The 14,513-nt window shown below is 42.8% G+C and overlaps 2 protein-coding genes and 1 long non-coding RNA gene across 3 annotated transcripts in view; 2 read left to right on the top strand and 1 right to left on the bottom strand.

Annotated features, from left to right (window-relative positions):
• The window catches only part of sf3a1 (splicing factor 3a, subunit 1), a 44,899-nt gene extending 38,593 nt beyond the window's left edge, over window positions 1-6,306 (top strand). The window contains exons 12-15 of the mRNA XM_034169667.1: window positions 3,453-3,607; window positions 3,757-3,858; window positions 5,952-6,023; window positions 6,103-6,306. Of these exons, the coding sequence (XP_034025558.1) occupies window positions 3,453-3,607; window positions 3,757-3,858; window positions 5,952-6,023; window positions 6,103-6,204 (431 nt within the window). The 3' untranslated portion in view covers window positions 6,205-6,306. The remainder of the gene's footprint in view (window positions 1-3,452; window positions 3,608-3,756; window positions 3,859-5,951; window positions 6,024-6,102) is intronic.
• The window catches only part of LOC117510054, an 11,433-nt gene extending 1,368 nt beyond the window's left edge, over window positions 1-10,065 (bottom strand). The window contains exons 1-2 of the long non-coding RNA XR_004560599.1: window positions 10,056-10,065; window positions 9,458-9,464 (exon numbers count right to left, since the gene is read on the bottom strand). This is a non-coding gene — a long non-coding RNA (uncharacterized LOC117510054). The remainder of the gene's footprint in view (window positions 1-9,457; window positions 9,465-10,055) is intronic.
• A 1,666-nt stretch (window positions 10,066-11,731) lies between these two features.
• LOC117510053 (TBC1 domain family member 10A-like) overlaps window positions 11,732-14,513 on the top strand; it is a 91,539-nt gene continuing 88,757 nt past the window's right edge. Inside the window, exon 1 of the mRNA XM_034169668.1 lies at window positions 11,732-12,383. Coding sequence (XP_034025559.1) covers window positions 12,202-12,383 — 182 coding nt within the window. The 5' untranslated portion in view covers window positions 11,732-12,201. The remainder of the gene's footprint in view (window positions 12,384-14,513) is intronic.

Genomic DNA, 14,513 nt, shown 5'->3' with positions numbered 1-14,513 from the left:
TTCCAACACGGAGGTGTTTTTCCTGTCGCGACCCCCCGCGGTCGGGTCCGGCCCGACATGGCGACTCTGCTCGCACGTTCTTTCATTACAAAATGTCCGTTAACAATGGAATGTCCAAATAAACTCCTCATGCCGACTTCTTCTGAAAGTTCTCTGTTCTCTGACGACTTACTGAGTCAACAGAGCCTGAAATGTGGAGGTTTTCAACTTGAAACGGCGAGACACTGCCGCCTCGAAGCACAGATCGCCGTTAGGCGCTGTGGGCCGTCCTTACGGCGACACTACCACACCAAAATCTCTCATCAGTCTTTAAAATTTTTACCGAAAACCAGCTGAATTTATCGAATGGTGTCCACTCAGTTGTGCCTTACAGTTTTGAAAAAATTTTGATCAAACAAAGCAGCAGTCTCTGAGCCATTCCTAAACAATGAAAAACTCGACAAGAGGGTGGGCCACTCCTCACTCAGACTGCCCACAGGTGAATGATGTAACCGACAGGCGTGAAAAAACTCTCGCATGCCCACAAGGGTTCAAGCATGTGTGATGTAATCTATATGGTTTTTGAAAAACATAAGGTCAGATACTTTTCTAATAGACCTCTTATATGTATATGTATGTGTATGTATGTATATGTATATGTATGTATATATATATATACAGTAGTGTTCAGAATAATAGTAGTGCTATGTGACTAAAAAGATTAATCCAGGTTTTGAGTACATTTCTTATTGTTACATGGGAAACAAGGTACCAGTAGATTCAGTAGATTCTCACAAATCCAACAAGACCAAGCATTCATGATATGCACACTCTTAAGGCTATGAAATTGGGCTATTAGAGAAAGAAAAAAAAAAAAGTAGAAAAGGGGATGTTCACAGTAATAGTAGCATCTGCTGTTGACGCTGCAAACTCAAAACTATTATGTTCAAACTGCTTTTTTAGCAATCCTGTGAATCACTAAACTAGTATTTAGTTGTATAACCACAGTTTTTCATGATTTCTTCACATGTGCGAGGCATTAGTTTTGTTGGTTTGGAACCAAGGTTTTGCTTGTTTACTAGTGTGAGCTGATCAATGGGTGAGCCTTTGCCATTCTGGTTATTCTTCTATCCATTTTGATGGTTGTTTTCCATTTTCTTCCACGTGTGTCTGGTTTTTGTGTCAATTTTAAAGCATTGGAGATCACTGTAGATGAACAGCCTATAATTTTTTGCACCTGCGTGTAAGTTTTCCCCTCTCCAATCAACTTTTTAATCAAACTACGCTGTTCTTCTGTATAATGTCTTGAATGTCCCATTTTCCTCAGGCTTTTAAAGAGAAAAGCATGTTCAACAGGTGCTGGCTTCATCCTTAAATAGGGGACAACTGATTCACATCTGTTTGTTCCACAAAACTGATGAACTCACTGACTGAATGTCACACTACTATTATTGTGAACACCCCCTTTTCTGCGTTTTTTTTTTTTTTTACTACTAATAGCCCAATTTCAGAGCCTTAAGAGTGTGCATATCATGAATGCTTGGTCTTGTTGGATTTGTGAGAATCTACTGAATCTACTGGTACCTTGTTTCCCATGTAACAAAATATACTCAAAACCTGGATTAATCTTTTTAGTCACATAGCACTACTATTATTCTGAACACTACAGTGTGTGTGTGTGTGTGTGTGTGTGTGTGTGTGTGTGTATTTTTTTTAATTTCTACCTCATTTCTTATATTTTGTACTGTTATAAGTACTATTATTATTGCTTATCCTTGCACATGCTGTTTGATGAACATTTTCCTCTACTTGCACCCATCTTGTGTGTTTTTTAAGAGCTGACGTAACGTGAATTTCTCCTCTGTGAGATCAATAAAGTCTTATCTAGCTGTCCTGTTGAGATCATCCGCTGCAGTCAACTGATGCCATTTATTCTCCGAGCCTTTGTGGTCACACTCTTCCAAAATCAAACTTGTCTGGCTTTCTCATATATATATATATATATATATATATACACACACATAGAAATAAAACATGGTTTCTAGGTGCTGCAAAGTGAAACTATGTGAGAGTGACCCGAACATCAGCGTGACTGAAAACAAACAAACCAAACACAAAAAAGCATTTGATGTTGATGGCACAGTGCATTCTGTTATGCTGCGTTCACTCCGGGCACGACGCGAGCGACAGCAGCGACAGGTTGCCATGTAATCCCTATGGAACGGCACGTTTTGGCGCCAAGTCACGCAGCGCAACGCGATGGACGCAAGTGAAGCGATTTTGAGCGATTGGCGCGTTTGTGGCGCGATATTGCGTCGCATCACGGCGCGTTGCCCTCCTCCCCAAGTTGAAAAATCTGAACTTTTTTGTCTCGTCGCGCCGCGATAACCAATCAGGGACTGAATATGTAGTGATGTGGAGATGTCTGGAGTTTGACTGAAGATGTGAACATGTCCTGTCTCTGGTAGCAGCCTGTGAGCAGGACTTATGTCTTTTTTGTCCTTTATTTTACAATTATGACAGTTTTTGGAGTGAGCAGCAGCGGGAGCGGAGTTCCTTTTTCTTTTTATATTATGTGCACGCGCGAGCGAATCGCCCATGGAGATTATTTTACTTATTAACTACACAGATGTATAATAAAGCAAATGGTGACTGCTTTCTAAACACAATTATGACAGACTTTTTGGAGCTACCAGCAGCCCCACAGCAAGCAGCAGAGTTTCTTTTCTTTTTTTTTTTAAATTGATTACATGTGCCCGCATGAACGGGACAGTAGGTCCTCAAACTGGGTCCTGCAGAGGCGGAAGGACCGCTGAAAGCGGCCGTCATCCAGACGCAGCTTCTGCAGCAAATGATACTCCCTGAATTGCTTTCCACAACAACTCGCGCCGTGTGATCAAGGTCCATCATGTTAACTTGACTAACAACCAGAGCCGGCGAGCGGAATGGAAGCTCCTTTTTGATGACGCACCGGGGCGAATTTTTGCAGCAAAAGCAGAGCGACACACCGGGTGAAGGAGGCGCGTCCATCGCCATGCGACCCCCCACGAATTTGTAGTGTCTGATCGCGCCCGGTGTGAACGCGGCATTAGATTTTTTTTGTGTGTGTGTGTGTTTGTGTGTGGCTTATATAGGATAGGGAAAACTCAGTAATCCATTGCTGACTGGTTGCCACCCAGCTGTTAGCTGTAGTCTCCCTCAGCCGTTTGATTGGACCAGCCTCCAGCAAAGGAAGACATTCCTGCACTTGGACTGGAGTGGCAGCAGTTTGGGAAATGGAAATAAAAACTTTTTCAACTACAGACCTCCAACCAGTAACTGACAGTGCAGCAGGGCTGGTCCTGTTTGATTGGACTAAATCCCGGGTCCAGACTGAGCTGGACCTGAAGTACTGAACGTTTTACTCTTTACACTGTACAGATAGACAGGGATGATGTTTTTTCTTTTCAGTATCAGTAACTTTGTCTCCCCAGCATTTGTGCCAGCGCCTCCAGCACCGCAGCCCCCGAGCTCCGCCCCCGCACCGCCATCCCACCCTCCCCCGCCTCACGACGACGAGCCACCCAGCAAGAAGATGAAAACAGAAGACAACCTCATTCCTGAGGAAGAATTCCTGCGTCGCACTAAGGTTCATCAGAACACGAGACACAGCAGTCTCACAATGTCCAATAAAAACACAGTCATCTTCACATGTTCTGTTTGGTACCGAGTGGATTCTCTGTGGCTGCAAGGTGCCGAGTCTGAAGTTGGGATGAATGATGTATTTGTCCTCTGTAGGGTCCTGTGGCTGTTAAGGTGCAAGTCCCCAACATGCAGGACAAGACAGAGTGGAAGCTGAGTGGCCAAGTGCTGAATTTCACCGTCCCGCTCACAGACCAGGTACGTAGGGCTCATCTGTGGTTCAGAGCACGAACGGTGTGGACTTGTCTGGAGGAGGCACGCCTTAAAACTGAGGGAGGCCCAGACACCTCTGAAGGAGATCCAGCCTTCTGTGACTGTGATTGGAGAAACTGTACTCAGTGCAGCTTTTGTGTTGCATCAGGATTTACACAGTTTCAGGGTGGAGCAGTGAAGGATGTCCTGAAAACAATGTGGTGCAGGGCTGTGAAAACTCAGCGGGATTCCGCGGATTTCATCATGGGGGGGGTGTTAGTGATGTACTCTTTATTCGTGAACATCACTGAGTTTTTAAAATGCTTATCACAAAGCTTTCTCTTTTTTTACGACATCATGTAAGTTTTATAAGTCCGCGGACACTGATCTGTGTGTTACAGATACAAATCAGTTTCCTCGGATCTGCGGAGTTTCGCGGAGGGAAAATGGCACTCAAAGTGTAGCTGTTACAACAGTTGTAAAGCAGTACTGGTTGGTTGCTGCGGCGCCACTGTGTGGCTCCTGTGCGGCGCGTAAGCTAAACTTAGCATGTGGACATCCCAAACTTTTAGAGCTTTCAAGTTTTTAAAAGAAGAATTGTGCAGCATGTCTGTGTCACGGAGCGACGTCGCACAGAGAGAAGATGGCGAGAAAGACTTTGAAAAAGTCTTATAAGGACAAGAATCCGTGGAATTGTCGCTGGCTTCATCAACACACCTGAAAGATAAAAGAAATGGGAAAGTGAACTGTGCCCTCTCAGGAAAACACGGTAAGAACTTTTCTCTCCCTGGAAAATAAATATTCAGCTGTTCAAACAAGATTTTAGACAAGATTGTGACTTTTTTCACTAATCTAGACTTTGTTTCATTGTAAAAAAGACATTGTGGCTTTGAATGGATTTAGGCTGCATGAATTTACACAAGAATATAAGTGACTTTTTACTATAAGGTATGTTATTGATATTTTACCATGATTTTCCAAATATTCTACAATCTTTAGCTGTGGTTTTTGAAATGCTGTAACAGTCTTTTCAGTCTTCATAAATTTCGTGTAGTTTAATTGTTCTGAGTTAATGCATAATTTGGTTTACAATTAAAAGGAAAATCATTCCAGGTCCTACTTCCACGTCATATTCTGTTATTTCAACATCATCATTGACAGGTCAAATAAAAGGTTTGAATATAGGATCATTTAAATATCCACTAATTTTAAGATTTGTTCTTCCAGGAGATGCTGAAAAAGTATCATTAGATAAAAACTTAAACCTAGACCCTGAGCTGTAGCCCCCCCCCCCCCCCCCCCCCCCCAATAGACCAAACCATTTACAAATTAAAACATTCACTCAGCTCAACTGTACTAAAAGGCTAAACTGATGTTAGCTGAACATTAAACCTTCAGCAGTGCAGTAACGTCACATTTTATTTTTAAATTAATCTCACCTCAGACTAAGCTGCAGAACTAAGCTCCATTGCTCAACTGGGTGTTTGTATGTATCCAAAAGTAAGGAATTTCAGATCGAGTCGGTCTGCTCCATCTTCCTGGCTGCCTGTGTCGCTCGGCCGGGGATGAGGCCTGAACATGGGCTCCTTCGTGCGGCTCTACACGCTGTCACGGTTCGATCAATCCCACCAGTCATTAGTCCTCCCTCGGCTTGGCCTCACTCTGAAAAGTAGCTGGGGGAAAAAAAAAAGCTTTTCCCAGCAGAATGATGGGAGACTTGTTCTGTTTTTTTTTTTGTTTTTTTTTAAAGCTTTTTTGTGGTTCTACAGATGAAAATCCAAGATGGCGATCACTCAGCTTTTTCAAGTTGTGGGAACAGCCAGAGTTAGTGTGATGTAGCAGTCTCTCCCCCCCGCGCTGCATCCAGTGTGATGTCACTGATGCTTTTTTTGGGGGGGGGGGGGGGGGGTTAACTGACGCCTTCAGTCTGAAAGGCCCATGAGAGCGAGAGAGAGAAAATATGTGTGTGTGTGGGGTCTCTCAAGTATTGAAAATCTACTGATCATTTAAAGTCTTGCTGTGTGAACCAGGCACTACTTGATTTTTATGCATACTGCTGAGGCCTGTTTGTGCTCGTGTCTCCTCATGCGTCTCCTCAGGTGTCTGTGATTAAAGTCAAAATCCACGAGGCCACGGGAATGCCCGCTGGAAAACAGAAGCTGCAGTATGAGGTAATTCTTTACATCTCACAGCTTGCTCATCCGCTGCTCTCTGACATCAATAACAGCACTGTCTCGCTGTCACTTCCAGGGAATTTTCATCAAGGATTCCAACTCTCTGGCTTATTACAACATGACCAGTGGCTCAGTTATCCACTTGGCACTGAAAGAGAGAGGAGGAAGAAAGAAGTGAAGCCTGCACAGGTCAACGGGAACATTTGTTACTGACTGCGGTTGAATAATTGTCAGTTATATTTTAGCGTGCGTGTGTGTGTGTGTGTGAAATCCCACATTATCTGTACAGCACATGATCCAGACCATTAAAAATAAAGGTTCCAAAAGGACACTTTCTAACGTCTCCGTTGAGTTACTTGTATGTCAGCAGGTGTCAAAGTTCTGTTCCAACTTTAACTCTTCTTTACTGTTTGAAGCTCTTTTTATGGAAATATATCACACAATATATTTAAAACATTTGCAGTTCTCATTTTATAAGCAAATGTAGCTATTAAGAAAATGTAAATTGAAAAGTCAATGTGACAAATGCACACACTGGACATGGACTTTAGAGAATCAAGTTGATGTTGAAGATTGATTCTGCACCTGCCTGAGTCCACACCTTCAGGATCAAACGGCTTGGTCAGTTGTCTTACTGTATCTTGTGGTCCAACATGTCTTATCTGTCCTGCAGGCAGGTGGAACTATTGGTTCCTTCCTATCAGTCCGTTACCCACTATTTCAGACTGAAGGAATGCAGTCACTTCCAAATTTGTTTGGTTTCTACTTCAGAACAGATGCAACCTCGGTCAGTCTCTTTACCATCCTGGTGCTAATGACCACATGGTTTTTATGTGCTGTAAGACGGGGAAGGAAACGCCCCCTTACAAAAATGGATTCTCGCCAGTTTATTTCCACATGCCATTTTGCCGAGGCACTCCTATCACCTGTTTGGTAGTTTGATTTAATCTAATAATTGACTAATCTTGAAATGCCAAATTTATTCTCAACAGTTTGATTTTGAAACAAGCGTGTGTGCGTATTATTTGGCTGCTCCCATCTCGGGACGGGGTCGCCACAGCAAATACAGCCAGATCCGCATTGGTAATTTGCACAAGTTTTATGCTGGATGCTCTTCCTGATGCAACTCCAGTTTCATCCGGAGAAACACACACACCTGCTGGTGTTCCGAAGAGGTCTCCCATCCAAGTACTAACCAGATGCTGCACTGCTTAGCTTCTGAGATCTGACAGGATCAGGCTGACACAGAGCAGACTGGCTGTTGATTTTGAAACAAGAGCAATCAGATTTCTGACATTCGCCAATCCAGATCCAGATCACATCCAAAATTTAATGGAGTCTTCCATGCCCTAATATCTATCTGTGGTGCATATTTGGTGAGAATCTGGAAGTAGTTTTGAAGAAATCCTTCAAAGCCTAAATGAAGTGAAATCTTGATCCTGAATTTGGATCCAGATCACCTCCAAAATTCAGTGGAGTCTTCCAGGCCCTAATATTGATCTTTGGTGCAAATTTGGTGAGAATCTGTGAAGTAGTTTTGACGTAATCCTTCAAAGACTATATAAAGTGAAACCTAATCCAGATCCATATCACCTCTGAAATTTAATGGGTTCTTACGTGGTCTAATATGTATCTGTGATGAAAATTTCATCAAAATCGATGTAGTTTTGACATAATCCTTCAAACCATATATAAAGGGAAATCTTGATCCTGAATTTGGATCCAGATCACCTCCAAATTTTAATGGCCTAATATGTATGTTTAAAATTTTTTCAAAATCTGGGGAGTAGTTTTGACCCAATTCTTCAAAGCGTATATAAAGTGAAATCTTGATCAAGAATACAGATTCAGATCCAGATCACATCCAGAATTTAGTCTTGCACAGCCTAATATGCGTCCATGGTGAAAATGTGGTGAGAATCCATGTAGTTTTGACATAATCCTTCAAAGCCTACATAATGTGAATCTGGATCTGAATCACCTCCAAAATTCAGGGGAGTCTTCCATGCCCTAATATCTATCTGCATTGAAATTTGGTGAGAATCCATGACGTAGTTTTGACATAATCCTTTAAAGCGTATATACAACCCCAATTCCAATGAAGTTGGGATGTTATGTGAAATATAAATAAAAACAATACAGCGATTTTCAAATCCTCTTCAGCCTATATTCAATTGAATACACCACAAAGACAAGATATTTAATGTTCAAACTGATAAACTTGGTTTTGTATTTGCTCATTTTGAAATGGATGCTTGCAACACATTTAAAAAAAAAAGCTGGGGCGGGAGCGACAAAAGACTGGGAAAGTTGATGAATGCTCAAAGAACACCTATTTGGAACATTCCACAGGTGAACAGGTCAATTGGAAACAGGTGAGTGTTATGATTGGGTATAAAAGGAGCATCTCCAAAAGGCTCAGCGAGGATCACCACTTTATGAACAACGGCGTGAAAAAATAGTCCAACAGTTTAAGAACAATGTTTCTCCATATTCAATTGCAAGGAATTTAGGGATTCCATCATCTAGTCATAATATAGTCAGACAATTCAGAGAATCGAGAACTTTTTACGCATAAGCGGCAAGGATGAAAACCAACACTGAATGCCCGTGACCTTCGACCCCTCAGGCAGCACTACATTAAAAACCAACATTATGTAAAGTATCTTACCGCGTGGGCTCAGTACACTTCAGAAAAACATTGTCAGTTAACACAGTTCGTCGCTACATCTACAAGTGCAAGGTAAAGCTACCATGCAAAGTGAAAGCCAAACATCAACATCCAGAAACACTGCCGCCTTCTCTGGGCCCGAGCTCATTTGAAATGGACAGACGCAAAGTGGAGAAGTGTGCTGTGTCTTTGTAGTAAGAGTGCGGGTACTAGACTGGCCTGCCTGCAGTCCAGACCTGTCACCCACTGAAAATGTGGCGCATTATGAAGCACAAGTCCTATCAAAGTGTTGCAAACGTGTTGCAGGCATCCATTTCAAAATGAGCAAATATTTGCACAAAAACCAAGTCTTATCAGTTTGAACATTAAATATATTCAATTGAATATAGGTTAAAGAGGATTTGAAAATCATCGTATTCTGTTTTTATTTACATTTTACACAACGTCCCAACTGCATTGGAGTTGGGACGTTGTAAAGTGAAACCTTGATCCAGAATTTAATGGAGTCTTCCATGGCCTGCTATGTTTCCATGGTGAAAATTTGGTGAGAATCTATCAAGTAGTTTCGACATAATCCTACAAAGACTATATATATATAAAGTGAAACTTGATCCAGACCACCTCCAAAATCTTTGGCCTAATATCTGTCATGAAAATTTCGTCAATCTGTGCAGTAGTTTTTATTACGTCCTTGATGGACGTAATAAGCCTGGAATCACAGTAACCTATGGTGTTTTTAAACAACCAGTGAACTCCACACACAACATCTGAGGTAGTGATAAAATGAAAATAAAAGGTGCTGCGACAGGATGTCGGCACGTTAATTTGTTGAGATTACAAATATGTCTTACGATGAGGATTCATCGTGATGTTGCCATTGAGGCCCGTCACAGGGCACTAACGAAGGACAATAAAGCCCAAACGAAACAAGAAATCTGGATTTTTGTTGGCATCGTTTAACCTTTGTACAGCTTCGTTCCTGCAGCTGCCTCTTTGTCAAAAAATTTGAACGAATGCTGCCAAAAGCATCAATTTTTCCATACTTTGTTTTGCTGTCGTTCTTGACGGTTTCTTATAGTTTTGCTTAGTTTTTGTAATGTTTGTGTTCAGTTCAACTTCGTTCAACCAACTGAAAGTTTTCATACAGCGCAGAAGCCACTTTGAGAGCTGCTGTGGAGGAGAGATGCAGCTCCTCCACAGGCGGTGCTGGTGTCCGGTGTGGGGCTTGGGCTGCTGTGTGTGATGGTGCGAGTGTGACTGCTAGCTTGCCTGGCTGGCCAGGAAAAATTTGTCAGCCTTCTCCACCAGCTCACGGCAGTCTGTGATCGTGGTGTTGGCCAGAGCTGTGCGCACCTGACGAGAGAGTTGCTGCACAAAAAGTCCGGCCGGAGTCCTCTCAGGAGCTGCAGCATTGTCCATGAACTCGGAAGGGCCTGCTGTCCTCCAGCCTGTGCAGAGAGAAGAGCCTGCTGGATCTTAGGGGGGCCCAAACTTTTACATACAACTGTATATATGTGTGTGTGTCATTCTTGATGTCAGAAAAAAAGTGATAAAGGAGGCCTTTTATTATTTTGTTAAACAGCTTGCACACATAGGTGACATTAGCTTCACTGCAAAGCAGCCTTAGGAACAATTAGCCCCCCCCCCAAAAAAAACAAAAGGTTATCATCATTGACATTGATAAGGGATTTTACTGCCACAATTTTGGTTTATGTATATTTATATTTTGCATTATACATATTTTACATGGCATTAGGGAGGGTTTTCTCGCCACCTAGTGTTCTGTAAACTTCGGCCACAGCACGCTCTCCGAGTGCTGACACCCGCTTCCTGCGAATGGTTTGTGCCGACACACACTCTCACAAGCACCACCAACTTACTTCATGACAAGCTAAAAGTGGACGCTGTCGTTTTGGCCGAACTTCTAGCCAGTTTCTGTCTTTTCTGTGTTAGTGCGCGCCTGCGGCCGACGTGCTTGATGAATTCCTGCGCAAAAACTAGTTCCCAGATAATTGTGATAATTCCTGTGAGATAATGAGTATATCTCATCTAAATTAATTCTAAAATTTACCAGTAATAAAATTATAAAGATAACTGAAGAGTGGCCGTAATAAATATTTAAGAAACTTAAAATTTATGAGCAACTTCAGCACATTGTAAACATTGACACGATGGAGTTTGATGTGGAAGAGTTCAGAAAGATACGACTGGAATGTTTTGATGACCATTTACAGTTGGAGATGAAAGACTTGGCTGTTAACTTCGTGTTACAGTCAGAACAAGAAGCTGCACTGAAAGAGATCTGAGAAGAGACATTCTGCGTGTTGTTGATCCAACGAGAGCGGCGCGCTGAGCAGGCTGGTGACGTCACACTGCACACACTCGACACGCGTGTCCGTGGCATGGCACGGCTCTGGCTCCCCTGGAAAATTACACTCGCTTTTGAGCTGTGCTGTCGTGTTTTGTTTTTAGGATTACAATTTTAGAAGGCCGTGGCTATTCGCACGGCAAGACTGGTGGCAAAACTTGGAACTACTTGTATAAACAAACATACTGCATTCAAGATGTCATAACTCCTTTAATATTTTTAGATTTTGATGATTTTTTTTATTATTCGGCCGTGTCCATGAGAGTTAGCCGTGCGAATAGCCACTTCCATTTTAGAACTGGATTTGTGTCAAATGAACTTACGATGCTTGCAAATCCATACGTGTTTTTTTATTGAGAAAGAACGCCTCTCGGTTAACATTTAAACACGAAAATGTATTTAAATTTTATTCTCAACCTTTTAATTTTGAAATTCTCAAAATTGATGAAATACAAAACAAAAATACTTTTTTCTTTTTTCCTTGATGTGGCGCTAACACTCCGTCTAAGCACTCTTTTTTTCCATCTGTTTAAATTGTTTGAAAACAGAATACAAGTTCTGTGGCAGAAAAGGTGATTTCGACACCGAGGTTTATAACAAACCTCTGTTCAAACCTGAAATTTCGACAGCCGTATCTTGAAACAGGAGTCACGTGACTCGAGTCCGTATCGTTTGTAATAGCTGCAGTACAGGCTTCTGACCACTCGGAGGTGCTCTAACGAAGCACTTTTCGAAACACTTCAAAACATTGAAACGTTTGTGGAGCTGTTGACCAAAGCTGTCCACTTCATTCTCTGATAGCAGCCGAAACATCACGCTGAAATGCAGATAAATTGGGAAAAACAGACGCCGTTTACAATAAGTACTTGTTTAATATGACGGTAGACAGGACTTAGCATTACCAGTTAACTTTTAGCTCGAGTTGAGTGAGCGGAGCTAACGTTTTGTTTTTATTTATTTATTTTTTTTGCGCTTCTTGTTTTGTGGTTGACGTCAGATAACTTTTCTACCAGAAGACATGAGTTTGTGATCTGACCCGGGCCGTCTGAAGTCATGGCGTGGACGCGCTTTGATCGGGTAACGCTGAAGCAACTTTGACTTGTGGCTGGCGTTAGCCGGCTAAGCTAAGTGTGCTAATGGCCCAGACGGAGATCCGGCGACAGTCGGCGGACACGCGGAGCATCCGGACGGTCAGCAGCAGCCGCGTCGACGACGAGAGTTCTCTGGGATCTGACTCTGAAGTCAACGGCTTCACCAGCGACAGACAGACCGACAAGTACGGATTCATCGGCGGGGCGCAGCAGCACAGTGAAGACTCGTAAGTCTGCTTCATACGAAGGCAGGGCACCAACCAAACCACTAAATACAGCTTTAACCTCCTCTTCACCCATATTAACTGCACTGTTATAACGTCTGTTTACTCTCATTCTGCTTGGCACTGTTGCTGCCCAGCGCCCAAATAAATGTTTGTTATTAAGCAAAGTATTCTCCAGATCGATTTTCTTAAATGTATGGATTTGACGGGTGTAAGCAAAACAGACACAGGCTCCCCTGACTGAGCCCGACACCGCCCCGGAACACCGTGCAATCAGACTACCTTATTATAATTACAACACCTTATGTTTACCTGTGTCTGGGTATGACTGCTTCAGAAGCTTTAGCACAGCAGTAAACACACTCAAAGAAAAAGCAGCACAGAACTCTGTTATACAAAGAACAGCCATCAGGCTGTCAGCTGAATTACAGCTTGGTATAATCTATGTAGAAGTGAGGTCTGGGATCCATTCAGTATGCAGGACTACACGAAGTGGGACATTCCAACTGAAGACCTGCGTGCTGAAATCTGCCCATCTATGGTGCAGAAAGTTTTCACAGCGCTGCATTTTTTTCCATATACGAGGTCTATTAGAAAAGTATCCGACCTTATTTTTTTTTTCAAAAACCATATGGATTTGAATCACGTGTGATTGCGTCAGACAAGCTTGAACCCTCGTGCACATGCGTGAGTTTTTCCACGCCTGTAGGTTGCGTCATTCGCCTGTGAGCAGGCTTTGAGTGAGGAGTGGTCCAGCCCCCTCGTCGTCGTTTCATTGCCAGGAAATGGCGGAATGATTTGTGCTTTTTTTCCATCAGAATTTTTTCAGAAACTTTTAGAGACTGGCAGCTGGAAACCATTAGAAAAATTTATCTGGCTTTCAGTGAAAATGTTACGGGCTTGGTAGAGAATAAAGAGTGTTACTGTCGCTTTAAGGACGGCCCCCAGCGACTGGTGGTGCGCCGCCATCGACAGGCTGAATGACCATTTTATTTCTAAACGGATGGCTGTCTGGATCCATGACCATTGTGTGCCATTTCTCTGGTTATCACAAGAGCTGGACATCAACCATTTTCCGGCAGATTTCACTTTTAACAAGAGATTTTGTCATGGAAAGCCGAGCGGAGGCTTCGCGCGTCACAATGGATTCGCTACTGGAGCGAGACAAAACCACCTCCGTTTTGGTCTCACAGGACGGCTTTGAGATGGTGTTCAGACAGCTGTCGGTGGTTTTTCCATCGAGTGATTATCCGAGAAATTGTGGATGTGCCTGGATATGCCAGAACATGTCCTGTGAGGCTTCATCACGGCGTTGCTTTTCGCCATGCGGCACTGCCGCGATGTGCGGAAAAAGTGCTTATGTCCACGTCTTTTCACAATTCCTGTGCTAGTCAGACGATGTCCCGGATAAAACACAGCGTCCAGTTTGGAAATGAACGGCACATTCCACTGTTACAGGAGTTTTTGTCATGGAAAGAGGCTTCGCGCGTCGCGGTTTCCAGCTGCCAGTCTCTAACAGTTTCTGAAAAAATTCTGATGGAAAAAAAGCCCAAATCATTCCGCCATTTCCTGGCAATGAAACAACGACGAGGGGGCTGGACTACTCCTCACTCAAAGCCTGCTCACAGGCGAATGACGCAACCGACAGGCGTGGAAAAACTCACGCATGCGCACGAGGGTTCAAGCTTGTCTGACGCAATCACACATGATTCAAATCCATATGGTTTTTGAAAAAAATAATAAGGTCGGATACTTTTCTAATAGACCTCGTATGTTACAGCCTTATTCCAAAATGGATTATATTTATTTTTTCCTCAGAATTCTACACACAATGCCCCATAATGACAATGTGGGAAAAAACTAAGATTTTTGCACGCTTATTAAAAAAACCTCCCACTAAGAAATCACATGTACATAAGTATTCTTAGCCTTTGGCATGAACCTCAAAATTGAGCTCAGGTGCCTCCTGTTTCCGCTGATCATCCTTGAGATGTTTCTACACCTTAATTGGAGTCCACCTGGAGTAAATTCAGTTAATTGGACATGATTTGGAAAGACACAGATCTGTCTACATATGAGGCCCCACAGTTGACAGTCAGAGCACAAACGGCATTCCGAAGAGGTCTCCCATCC

Source organism: Thalassophryne amazonica, chromosome 5 (assembly GCF_902500255.1).
Source record: "Thalassophryne amazonica chromosome 5, fThaAma1.1, whole genome shotgun sequence".
Taxonomy (NCBI): Eukaryota; Metazoa; Chordata; class Actinopteri; order Batrachoidiformes; family Batrachoididae; genus Thalassophryne; species Thalassophryne amazonica.
Note: the sequence above shows the minus strand (reverse complement) of the source record. Positions and strands in the feature narration are given on the sequence as shown.